We start from the raw sequence: 13195 nt of genomic DNA, 5'->3' as shown, positions 1-13195 counted from the left end.
TTATTATTATTATTATATACAGAGTAAATTCTAAAAATGCATTAAAAAATATCTCTGTATAAATATAAATTTTTTATTTCACTTATTTAATCACTTTCATTTTATAAAATACCGCCCGCTCGTTCATTTTCCGCACACGTACACCTAAATATATAATTAGGCTGTGAAAAAAGAAATAAAATAGAGTTAACGAGTGTGTATAAGCAAACAAAAAAAGTGCGAGAGGTACGATATTATATTTTTAAGATTTGCAAGAAGATTTAAAATAAAAACAGAACCCGACGAAAGTTTTGCGTGGATTCGTTTTAGTAATTATATACATGTATACAACTATATACGTATATACACGACACATATATATTATATAAATATACATATTCACCGCTCGGAATACAAAAAAATATATATAAAAGACGTGATGCGTTGCGGATGAAAATTCTCGGCTCGAGTTTGCATCCGGACGTTATTAATAGATATTAAAAAAAGGCATAAAAAGGCAGATATTTTAATAAAAACAACAATTTGCAGGACTCTTTTTTAATCATTATTATTAAGACTAACAAAACGATTTTTGTTCTCAATAAATTTATTTCAATAATTCTTTTATTTATTATTTGAATCCTTCAAACAAACTTCTCCTCATATCTCGACCTCGGCGATTTGTGGGCAAATCATTGTTTATATATCTTGGTGAAAATACAAAGTTTTTCATAAAAAAACTTACCCTCAAACCGCCGAGGTCGCTTGCGGGCGAGGCGTTAGAATCCTCTAAAGTTGACTATTATGTGTGGATATATAAAACCCAGATTTGAGGCGAAATCGTTCCTTATATAAATTGGTAAAAATACAAAATATCAAAAAACTGTTACCCTCAAACCGCCGAGGTCGCTTGCGGGCGAGGCGGTAGAATCGTTTAAACTTGACGATTACGTGTGGATATATCAAATCTAGCGCCTCGCCCGCAAGCGACCTCGGCGATTTGAGACGAAATCGTTCCTTATAAAAAAACTTACTCTCAAACCGCCGAGGTCGCTTGCGGGCGAGGCGCTAGAATCCTCCAAAGTTGACGATTACGTAGCGACATATCAAAACTAGCGCCTCGCCCGCAAGCGACCTCGGCGATTTGAAGCGAAATCGTTCCTTATATAAATTGGTGAAAATACAGTCTCTTATAAAAAAACTGTTACCCTCAAATCGCCGAGGTCGCTTGCGGGCGAGGCGCTAGAGTCCTCCAAAGTTGACGATTACGTGGCGACATATCAAAACTAGCGCCTCGCCCGCAAGCGACCTCGGCGATTTGAAGCGAAATCGTTCCTTATATAAATTGGTGAAAATACAGTCTGTTATAAAAAAACTGTTACCCTCAAATCGCCAAGGTCGCTTGCGGGCGAGGCGCTAGAGTCCCCCAAAGTTGACGATTACGGGGCGACATATCAAAATTAGCGCCTCGCCCGCAAGCGACCTCGGCAATTTGAGGCGAAATCGTTCTTTATACAAATTGGTGAAAATACAGTCTCTTATAAAAAAACTGTTACCATCAAGTCGCCGAGGTCGCTTGCGGGCGAGGCGGTAGAATCGTCTAAAGTTGACAATTATGTGTGGATATATCAAATCTAGCGCCTCGCCCGCAAACGACGTCGGCAATTTAATGCGAAATGTTAACAAATAGAACCTGGAGTATTGGAGTGAAGACAGCCTAAGAATGAAGCTGGGCGAATAACATCAGATAAGTTCCTAAAGGTTGGTCCTGAGGAAGAAAGAAGGAGTTTTTACTGGGTAGTAAACTGTTAATTCCAGACTACCGGCCGAAATAGATACCATCACGAGGTGTCCCTAAGGGCCAATTTTAGCTATAATAAAAAAATATCTTACATATCATATTGTTGTGAAATTTTATGTTAAAATTGTGTTGGTTAAAAAATAAAAAACGATATTTTACGAACAAATTTTATTATCAATAACGATTTTGTGCCATAATCGATTACTCCCAGAAAAAAACCATTCACGCCTCTGAAGAATATTGTTGAAAAATATTTGACACATTAAAACGCAACATGCATCACACGTTCAACATTCATCCTTTGAATGATAGGATTTTAAAGATATTGAGAAACATACAACGGCAGTGATATAACTAAATTAATATCGTAACAAAAGAATTTATAATTACATTTTCGAAAATAATGAATATAAACAGAAAAAATTTGTTTTCGCACAGTTAATTGTATGACTAGTCATATTATTCAATTTTTTTATTAAATCTAAGTATGTAGCTGCCCAAATAATTCTTTTTTAACTTTTTGGTTGTTGGAAAAACATAATAAAAATATACTAAATATAGGTTACCTTTCTATACTTAACTATAAACTACAAAACCCATATGAACTAAAATAGGGATTAATTATAATTACTACAACAAAAGCAAATACATTTAAACATATTAGACACATTAATTAAATTAATTACACAAATTTCATTGCGAACTGATTTCTTGATATACAGGCTAATATCACGCTTCGTTCGTCCAAAAAAAAAAAAATTAATAATTTCCAACTTTCTTATAAACCCATTAATAAACTTATTTTACAGTTTATTCTAAAATTATAAATTTTTTCATTCTCTTAATTGTTCCATTGGGATCTTGGAAACATAATAAAACTTTTATTTATGATATTGTACAATTAGGTTTCTCACTGATATTGCCATCAGCTTTTTCAATCTCGGAAAGGAGCTTGTGAAAGATCTCAGACACCGACTGAAAAAATACAAGATATTGAGCGTCAAGAAATTCTGGTTGGTCTACATACCATGCCATTCTTCACACACAACTCACTCTTTTTACTCCGCAAACATAACGCACTTACGGCATTTTGTTTCGCAGATGTTTCCAAGAACACAGCCTTCCAATCTTCCGCCAATTTACGACCTTCTTCTGATGGTATCATTCGTTCCATGTGTAAATCAGTTTTATTTCCAACCAATACAACTGGAACACTATAATTAAATGATTATGAAACTAATTCTAATATATATATATATGTACTATATTCTAAATTACTTATATGATTAATAATAACCAAAGGGAGGCTTTAATTAATTTTTTTCCTTGTATATTATTAGAACAGACTTACTGGCCTTTTCCCTTTATATCCAATAACTTAGCATAAATAAGTTTAACAACATCAAATGATTTTGGGCTGGTAATGCTATAAACCAGGACATATCCATGAAAATCAATGGCATATTCGGGAGGAAATATCGAGTACTCATCTTGACCTGCAGTATCAACAAGCTTCAATTCATATTCTTGTGAATTAAACCGTGTGGTTTTAATGAATGCTATAAAGTTGGGGAGTGTATAAATTAAGAAATCAACATAGACGAAACTTACTATTTTCAATTGTGGGGTCGTAAGAATCTACAAATTGACCTTCTACGTATTGTATACTTAGAGATGACTTTCCTAAAGATCGATTTTGTAAATGATTATGAAAAATTCTTCGTTATTAAACTTACCAACTGATCTATAACCCATAACGGCTATTTTGCGTTGTTTGGATGTCATTTTTAAGTTTTTTTTTAACTACTAACTTAACAAATAAACGCACAACAACGGTTACTCTTATTCAAGTTCGTAAACCTCTTAAAACATAACAAAAAGTGCGTGTTAGAGCTATTACGTTGAAGGCGGGGACATAGCGTTTAGTTAGAACACAAAAAAATCAATTATTTATTTCTCTCTATCGTCGAAACGACAGCTGTTGCACGGCGCCAAACTGTCAATGGTTGGGTTGATTATTTTTTTTGTGCTGTTTGGTTCTCGGGTTTTACTCCCGCGATAAAGATACGCGCCGCAAAATGCTAATTATCTTTCCTTCTTGTTATTACTTAGACTTGTAGCGCCGTCTTTATTGCCCCACCAAACTCAATTCTATGCCAGTTTAGTAAACGATATCTGTAACGACTACGCTTCAAGGTTGTGTATGTATTTTAAAACGCAATTCCTGCTAATGGCTTACATAACCTATGTGTGTGTGTATCTATATATTTTCTATCACGTTTCAAAATATTTTTTTCAAAATTTTATTATTCTTCATTTATAGATACATGATATATTCTTTTTTGCATTAACATTTAATAACAATTATTACAAGTATGTACGATTTTTTTAAATAAAAATGATAGTATCTCGTTCATAGATGTCGCCCGATGTTTGGTTATATGAAAATTTTTTATCTTAGGCGATGCAGAAATATGTTCAGCAGTCTCGTTGCAAAGTCGACAGGTTTGATCCTCAACTTGTTCAATGTTGAAGTACCCTTTGGTCTGTGTCCTGGTAGTTCTTTAACTTGTTTTAAATCACTTTTTTGTAGTCTATTGTCTTTGTAGTCTGGAACCCACCATAGCCTATGGTCCATAGGGTAGCGCTCGGAACGAAACGGTTTAAAATCTGAGACTGGAAGAAGAACAGAAGCAGTTGGGGGCAGTTCATTAGAAGAGTCCCTTGGAGAGTTCAGAGAGAAGATTTTAGGTATGGATTTTTGGTGAGAAGAACTAGAGAGTTCGAATTGGAGAAAAGGATTGAGTCGATGATGAGTTAGAGTACGAGTTCCTAGAGTGAATTCCAGTGGAAAGGTTCAGACAAGAAGAGCTCAAATCAGAAAGGGAGAAGTAGTCCCCCTTGGGGGCATCAATAGTCAACAACTCGCCTCTCAAATTGGCTGTGATCTGCCGACTTTTCAGCATAGCATGGATTCGTTGGAGGTGTTATCAAAAGCACCGTCTATGTCTATGAAAGCACATAGGACTATCTCTTTGGTTGCAATTGTCTCCTCTAAAATGCTTGTCAAAACATGAAGAGCAGTAATTGTTGATTTTGCTTTCTGATAAGCATATTGACGTGGATGTAGTGGATGCAGAATATTGATCAATTACCTTTTCCATCCCTTTGAGGAGAAATAAAGATAGGCTAATTAGTCTGTATTAGTGATGCAACGGATAGTGATTTTGCCTATATTGCCACATTATTGCGATATTTGAATAAAAATGGAACTAATAAGAAAGCTGATAAGATATGTCAACTGATTTAACTAACGAAGCAACTCTAAAAAGAGAATACTACAATTAATAATTGGTGATATTTCCACAAGAATCCTTCAAAAAATAAATTTTATAGCGAATTTTGATCAAAACTTCAAATATTGTTTTCTCAAAAACAAAAAGTTATTTTTCAAAATGGGTCAGTTCATTGGAAAGAGGACACTTTTATCAACACTTTGGGAAATTTTCATACTCATATTCCAAAAAATCGATTTTATACGAATTTTTAAAACTTAATCGGCGAAAATTGCAAAATTCGAAAAAATTGTCGATCATTTCAAAAATTTATTTCTCAAGAACTAAAAGTGATTTTTCAAAACGGCTTATTGCATTAAAAAGAGGACACTTTAATTAATAATTGGTCATATTTCCACAAGGATCCTTCAAGAAATAAATTTTATAGCGAATTTTGATCAAAACTTCAAATATTGTTTTCTCAAAAACAAAAAGTTATTTTTCAAAATGGGTCAGTTCATTGGAAAGAGGACACTTTTATTAACACTTTGGGAAATTTTCATACTCATATTCCAAAAAATCGATGTTATACGAATTTTTAAAACTTAATCGGCGAAAATTGCAAAATTCGAAAAAATTGTCGATCACTTCAAAAATTTATTTCTGAAGAACTAAAAGTGATTTTTCAAAACGGCTTATTGCATTAAAAAGAGGACACTTTAATTAATAATTGGTCATATTTCCACAAGGATCCTTCAAGAAATTAATTTTATAGCCAATTTTGAAAGTTATCGATGAAAATTGCAAATTATCAAAACTTCAAATATTGTTTTCTCAAAAACAAAAAGTTATTTTTCAAAATGGGTCAGTTCATTGGAAAGAGGACACTTTTATTAACACTTTGGGAAATTTTCATACTCATATTCCAAAAAATCGATGTTATACGAATTTTTAAAACTTAATCGGCGAAAATTGCAAAATTCGAAAAAATTGTCGATCACTTCAAAAATTTATTTCTGAAGAACTAAAAGTGATTTTTCAAAACGGCTTATTGCATTAAAAAGAGGACACTTTAATTAATAATTGGTCATATTTCCACAAGGATCCTTCAAGAAATTAATTTTATAGCCAATTTTGAAAGTTATCGATGAAAATTGCAAATTATCAAAACTTCAAATATTGTTTTCTCAAAAACAAAAAGTTATTTTTCAAAATGGGTCAGTTCATTGGAAAGAGGACACTTTTATTAACACTTTGGGAAATTTTCATACTCATATTCCAAAAAATCGATTTTATACGAATTTTTAAAACTTAATCGGCGAAAATTGCAAAATTCGAAAAAATTGTCGATCATTTCAAAAATTTATTTCTCAAGAACTAAAAGTGATTTTTCAAAACAGCTTATTGCATTAAAAAGAGGACACTTTAATTAATAATTGATCATATTTCCACAAGGATCCTTCAAGAAATAAATTTTATAGCGAATTTTGATCAAAACTTCAAATATTGTTTTCTCAAAAACAAAAAGTTATTTTTCAAAATGGGTTAGTTCATTGGAAAGAGGACACTTTTATTAACACTTTGGGAAATTTTCATACTCATATTCCAAAAAATCGATTTTATACGAATTTTTAAAACTTAATCGGCGAAAATTGCAAAATTCGAAAAAATTGTCGATTATTTCAAAAATTTATTTCTCAAGAACTAAAAGTGATTTTTCAAAACGGCTTATTGCATTAAAAAGAGGACACTTTAATTAATAATTGGTCATATTTCCACAAGGATCCTTCAAGAAATTAATTTTATAGCCAATTTTGAAAGTTATCGATGAAAACTAGACGAAACTGCAACAAGAGATTTTATATATCATATTGGGATTGTTACAATGATTTTGCTAATGATAAATAAAGTTGTATTCAATGAAAAAAGTCCTATTGGGGTTGAACTTGATTATTATCTGCACTGCTTCATCCTTCGTCCAATTAACCCTATGTCCTTCTACAGCTGGTCGAAATTATATCTGTTTGTATGTCTTTTTTTGTATGTACAAGTAAAGTGGTGTGAGACCGCAGTGGTTAATAATTATTGAAAATATAACTTTATTCTTTGTTTCATAGATGTCGTTACATTAAATTTTAATGTTTTAACGTTATCAATGTTTTCAAATAATATTTTTCAATAAAAAAAGTTAATGTCAACATTGATGTAATTTAATTGCAAATAAGGAAAGAATGTGTCATATTGACGTTATTAAAGCGTTTAATGGTTCGAATGAAATTAATAATCGTAAATAGTATTGATTGTGAAATAATACTGGAAAATCGAAATTTCGCAAAAAAGTATAGAAATTAGCACGTGTTTGTGACGTGATTGAAAGGCTTTAAGTGATTTGAGTTGTTATACATTTTTTTTATTAAAAAAAAGTTAAATAGGAAGCGGTTGTAAGCAAATAAGTTGTAGAATAAGTAGGTTTTTATCATATCATATATTTCTTTTTATTTTTAAAGGTTGAGTTTGCTAGTTTTTCGTTATCAAAAGCGATAAGTTTTGCGGGGAGTTTTGCGAGGATTCACGGAGTTTCGCGATGTTCTGTAAAATGTTGGTATTGGTAAATCGTAATATTTAGAATAACGAACGTTGTTAAAAAAAATATGCCGCCACGTTCAATTTCATAATGAAGATATCATTACGCGGTATTCAAATTGATTGAGCGTAAGTAATCCATTTTATTTTTAAATATAAATGTTGTTTAATAAGCGTAGTTAACGAAAAGTCAATAATTCTAAGAAAGATTTTATTATTTGCGATAATAAGGGAGATTAAAGTAAAAATCGATGTGTATATACATATATATTTTTTAAATTAATCTCATATGTAAATCAATCATTTTTTTATCTTTAATTAATTTTTGTGGTAATTTTTTTTTACATAATATAAATAAATATTGAAACCTTTCGTAAAAGTCACAGTAAATGTAGTGTGTGTGTAATATGTTGTGTTAAAACATGAGAAATTTACTAAATCGGTGACGATAGTAGGGACCTTTGGATCGTTTCAGTGTGAACATTGCAATTTACCAGCTCGATTGAGTTTTAGGTTGGATTTTTTATTTTAGTAAGAGTGTTTATCCCGAAATCTCATCTTTTATTAAACAAAAAATACATATACATCTGTTCACACATGAAAATCAAGGCGTCGTGGAGATGTTACGTTCATAAAACGCGAGTTGTATCACGATAGCCTTTTGTTTTCACGCGATTCCAGTTTGTTTATCGCGTTTCGCGTTTGTTTCGCATTCATAGAAAGAGGTTGACCTGCTGTTGCTTCAGGATGCCGTTGTTTGGCAAGAAGGACTCGGACAAAAAGGCGAAAAAAGACGCCAAAGAATCAGATAAGCAACACACGATAGAAGAAAAATATGTTCTCAAAGAATTACTCGGCACGTAAGTGTTAATTTTTCTTTATTTATCCGTTCTTTTTGAGCCATCTTTGAGAAATCTTTCAACATAACCTCAAAACGTCTTTCTTTTTTTTAACTCTTCCAGAGGCGCCTTCTCGGTGGTTCGATTAGCCGAAAGCAAAGAAAAACCAGGGATGCTATATGCTGTTAAAATTATCGATAAGAAGGCGCTGAAAGGGAAAGAGGATTCTCTTGAAAATGAAATTAAAGTTCTTAGAAGGTTAGTTTTTTTTACAAGTTTCTTTTATTTTTTTTCATTCGTTTCTTTTTAGGCTTACACATACTAATATCGTCCAATTGCTCGAAACATTTGAGGATAAATACAAAGTTTATCTTGTTATGGAATTGTAAGTATTTTCCATTGACCTATATTTTCACTAAAATATTTTGAATTTTATGTCATATCTGATTAACCAACAAAAAATCCATCAAGAATGTCAAGTCTAAGGAATAATTTTTTCAAATTAACCAAATTTGATGGTTTGCGAGATTATTTCCATCTAAATGAACATGTTACTTCCAATAAATCTATATCTATTTATATTGTGGGATGAGATTAAGTCTTCTATTCATCCTACAAAACTGTGATATACTCTGCAAACTTACCAATTACTACTACAACTCACTATTACAACTCAATTTTTTATTTTAACATTGAGTAACTGCTATTTTGCTTTCAAGATGTCTATTTAAAGCTGAAATGTACATTTTACTTTTATGTTTCAGCTATAAATAAGTATATCTTTATAAATAGACACTGTTGCTTAATAGGTGCTTTATAGAAATGAAGTGTTAAATTTTTTTTTTTAATAATATCGTTCGCCAGCTTAGAGATGCGAAAATAAAGATAATTTTACGATCTTTTTGCATTGAGGGGAAAAAAGTTTTCTAAAAATTCTAATTAACAATTTTATCTGTAACAATCAACTATTCAACAAGCTCTTGTTGCTATGAGAGCCAAACCTTGTCTCATAATCAATATATTTCGCAATACCAGTTCGCGTTTTTCTCTCAATTCCTTTTTAATTCCATATTGTTATTGATAATATTCTATTCTTATCATCCATAACAGTCTCTAAGTGTTAAATATCAATTTTGATCTATCCTTTTATCTGTGCCAGGTTCCATAACAATACTTGATTCTTCATTCAATATAGCCACATCATAAGTAGCATCATATATTACTTCCAATATCATTTCATCAAGATTCTTCTTCACATCTCTCAAAGTAGTCTTTTACCGACTTCACCTTCAAAGCTTGGGATCATAAACATTCTCTGTGATATTTCAACAACGTTTTTGGAATCACATTCACATCTTTGTATTATATCTTTGAAGAGGTACCGATGATCTGAATCCATCTCTTAGCTTTTTTGCAAACACATTCCTAAATGTGCAGCATGGGAAAATAGGCTATCACAGAAACTATAAGAGATACGAAAAAAGTAGGCGCCATGTCCCTGTCTTTTTTTCGAGACTACTCCAATCCCGCAAACACCAAACCTCTATCTTCTTTTGTTTTTAAGTTATAGCCAAAAAGTCAAATTTTCGTGATTTTAAAAAATGCTCATATTTCGTTTATTTTCCAAATTAGAGAAATGGGGTTGATACGTTCTTAAGACACTTTTTTAAGTAGAATATACTGCCGTCGAAAAATTTTAACATACGTGATGATTTTTAAGATATAACGTAAAGTTTTATTTTTTTAAATACAAACTATAGTTGATTATGATTAGTGGTGGAACGGATATCCGGCAACTATCCGGTAATTTTTTAAAATCCGGCCGGATACCGGATAGTTATCAAATATCCAAATATATTAAAAACCTATTATTTAGTACTCCACCATTCACAGGAATTAGTATCTCTTTTAGGTGTTGGACACTGCAGATAATAATCAAGTTCAATCCCAATAGGACTTTTTTCAATGAATACAACTTTATTTATCATTTAAAATCTCTTGTTACAGTTTCGTCTAGTTTTCTTCTCTTCGCTTGTAATTCATCATCACATTCATTAATAACAGAACTGTCGCTGTTTTCACTTTCGATTATTAATTAAAGTATCCTCTTTTTATAGCAAAAAGCCGTTTTGAAAAATCGCTTTTAGTTCTTGAGAAAAAAATTTTTGAAATGATCGACAATTTTTGCGAATTTTGCAATTTTCGCCGATTAAGTTTTAAAAATTCGTATAAAATCCATTTCTTGGAATATGAGTTTGAAAATTTCCCAAAGTGTTAATAAAAGTGTCCTCTTTCCAATGAACCAACCCATTTTGAAAAATTCCTTCTAGTTTTTGAGAAAATAATATTTGAAGTATTGATAAAATTTTCGATGTTGCAATTTTAGTCGATAACTTTCAAAATTCGCTATAAAATTAATTTCTTGAAGGATCCTTGTGGAAATATCACCAATTATTAATTAAAGTGTCCTCTGTTTAATGCAACAAGCTGTTTTAAAAAATCACTTTTAGTTCTTGAGAAATAAATTTTTGAAATGATCGACAATTTTTTCGAATTTTGCAATTTTCGCCGATTAAGTTTTAAAAATTCGTATAAAATCGATTATTTGGAATATGAGTATGAACATTTCCCAAAGTGTTAATAAAAGTGTCCTCTTTCCAATGAACTAACCCATTTTGAAAAATACCTTTTAGTTTTTGAGAAAACTATATTTATCCTTGTGGAAATATCACCAATTATTAATTATAGTATCCTCTTTTTAGAGTTGCTTCGTTAGTTAAATCAGTATCAAAAAAGTTCATTTTGTATCTTGGATCCAAATAGTAATTCTGGAGAGTAGTCTTCTAGTATATAACTTTTCTTTGGAAATTCTTTTCTGGAAGTTTGCTGGAACTGAGTGGAACAAGCAAAATAAATTATCATATATGCATCGACTTAAAAACATTATTTTCCATCATCCAGATAATTGTTCATATCTTCTAAACAAGAGTATTTTTTTTAAATTAATTTTTATTTTTGTATTATAGAGTAACAGGTGGGGAGCTTTTTGATAGAATTGTTGAGAAAGGTTCTTACACTGAAAAAGATGCAGCCGATTTAATTCGACAAGTACTTGAAGCAGTGGATTATATGCATGAACAAGGCGTAGTGCATCGCGACTTAAAAGTAATTTATATTATTAATATTATTATTATATAAATTTAAATTGATTTTTTTTAGCCTGAAAATTTATTGTACTACAGCCCAGATGAAGATAGCAAAATCATGATAAGTGATTTTGGATTATCAAAAATGGAGGATTCTGGAATAATGGCCACAGCGTGTGGAACACCTGGTTATGTGGCACCAGAAGTTCTAGCTCAAAAGCCTTATGGAAAAGCGGTCGATGTTTGGAGTATAGGAGTAATCTCATATATTTTATTATGTGGTTATCCACCATTTTACGATGAGAACGACGCTAATCTTTTTGCGCAAATTTTAAAAGGAGAATTTGAGTTTGATTCTCCATATTGGGATGAAATAAGTGATTCGGCGAAAGATTTTATAAAACAACTAATGTGTGTAAACGTGGAAAGACGATTTACTTGTCGACAAGCTTTAGGTCATCCTTGGATATCTGGAAACGCTGCCAGCAATAAGAACATCCATGGCACCGTTTCAGAGCAACTCAAGAAGAATTTCGCGAAATCTCGTTGGAAGGTTAATAAAAAATTAAATTATTTATACTAATTTTTAATATTTGTATTTTTTAGAGGGCATATCACGCGACGACGGTCATAAGGCAAATGCAGCATTTGGCGTTAAGTAGCGGAAGTAGCGGGTTGCAACGTAGTCCGATTGCGCAGAGAAGTATGTCTGGTGGGGAATCCTGCGGTAACTTAAACGGGGCCCAGGATAAGTAATAATAATAAAAATAAACGTTAAATAATACAAAAAAAAACGCTACGTCGCTTGAACTCCCTGCGGCTGCCAGCTCACATGACGTTGACGACGACGATGACTTCCGAGAAAAATAAAAGTTAAATAAAAAAAAATTAACGTCGAATCTCTTTTGAATCTTTGCATTTCCGAGAATCTCATATCGTTTCCGTGGCGGACATTCCCGAACAATCACCTCACCAGTACCCGGTAAGATAAAAAGAGGAATATATTCAAACAATTTACAATACTTAAAAATCACAAAAAAATAAATAAATAAATAGAGTGAAGTAGATAACTAGGCGAATAAATAAATGTAAACTCGTCGCTTGTAAAACTTCCCCTTATGACAAGAAAAAAAGATTAATGTTTGCCAAAGCATGTTGTATTGTTTAGAGAGCCAGATACTTATTAACTAAGAGGATCAAACTGAGTCCATGAAAATACCGCTTTGTACCAATAAAAGTAGGCTCGCTTATATTTTAAGCACTTCTCAAATACCGTCTCGTAATAATAATCATATAAGGTGACTTAACATTTAATTGTTTTTTAAAACTTTTTGTTCTTTAATCCCTACTTTTTTATTATTATTTAATTATACTTTAATTACCAGGACGCATTTCTCTAGCGTTAACTGCCAAGATCTGAATCATTTTTTAATAAAAAAAATTTATTCCCATTTTCGGAAAGCTTTGTACATTTAGAATTAAATTGAGAACCAAATTAAAATTCAAAAAAGAAAGAATTGATAAAAAAATAAATAAAAATATTATTTTCTATATATATACATACGTGTGAAT

The 13195-nt window shown here is 31.4% G+C and overlaps 2 protein-coding genes across 4 annotated transcripts; one reads left to right on the top strand and one right to left on the bottom strand.

The window, feature by feature from the left end:
• Positions 1-1933: 1933 nt before the first annotated feature.
• On the bottom strand, positions 1934-3607 carry LOC111425408 (Ras homolog enriched in brain). Of its 2 annotated transcripts, none has more exons than XM_023059404.2 (5): positions 3517-3607; positions 3392-3463; positions 3132-3339; positions 2808-2994; positions 1934-2755 (listed from the first exon to the last, which is right to left on the bottom strand). In XM_023059404.2, exons 1-5 carry the CDS (start codon positions 3563-3565, stop codon positions 2666-2668), a joined length of 606 nt encoding a protein of 201 aa, XP_022915172.1. In that variant the 5' UTR covers positions 3566-3607; the 3' UTR covers positions 1934-2665. The 2 variants fall into 2 exon arrangements, with proteins under 2 accessions (XP_022915172.1, XP_022915173.1); XM_023059405.2 differs by having other exon boundaries at positions 2865-2994.
• A 3729-nt stretch (positions 3608-7336) lies between these two features.
• Positions 7337-12617, top strand: LOC111425218 (Calcium/calmodulin-dependent protein kinase I). 2 transcript variants are annotated; one of them, XM_023059113.2, is made up of 8 exons: positions 7337-7496; positions 7563-7767; positions 8385-8498; positions 8601-8735; positions 8788-8862; positions 11504-11642; positions 11697-12176; positions 12230-12617. In XM_023059113.2, the coding sequence occupies exons 3-8, from the start codon at positions 8386-8388 to the stop codon at positions 12377-12379; spliced, it is 1092 nt and encodes a 363-aa protein (XP_022914881.1). In that variant the 5' UTR covers positions 7337-7496; positions 7563-7767; position 8385; the 3' UTR covers positions 12380-12617. The 2 variants fall into 2 exon arrangements, with proteins under 2 accessions (XP_022914881.1, XP_022914880.1); XM_023059112.2 differs by lacking the exon at positions 7337-7496 and having other exon boundaries at positions 7609-7767; positions 8358-8498.
• Positions 12618-13195: the final 578 nt, after the last annotated feature.

This window comes from Onthophagus taurus, chromosome 8, assembly GCF_036711975.1.
Source record: "Onthophagus taurus isolate NC chromosome 8, IU_Otau_3.0, whole genome shotgun sequence".
In the NCBI taxonomy this organism is placed as follows: domain Eukaryota; kingdom Metazoa; phylum Arthropoda; class Insecta; order Coleoptera; family Scarabaeidae; genus Onthophagus; species Onthophagus taurus.
The sequence above is the reverse complement of the archived record's forward strand: the minus strand, read 5'-3'. Positions and strand labels throughout refer to the sequence as shown.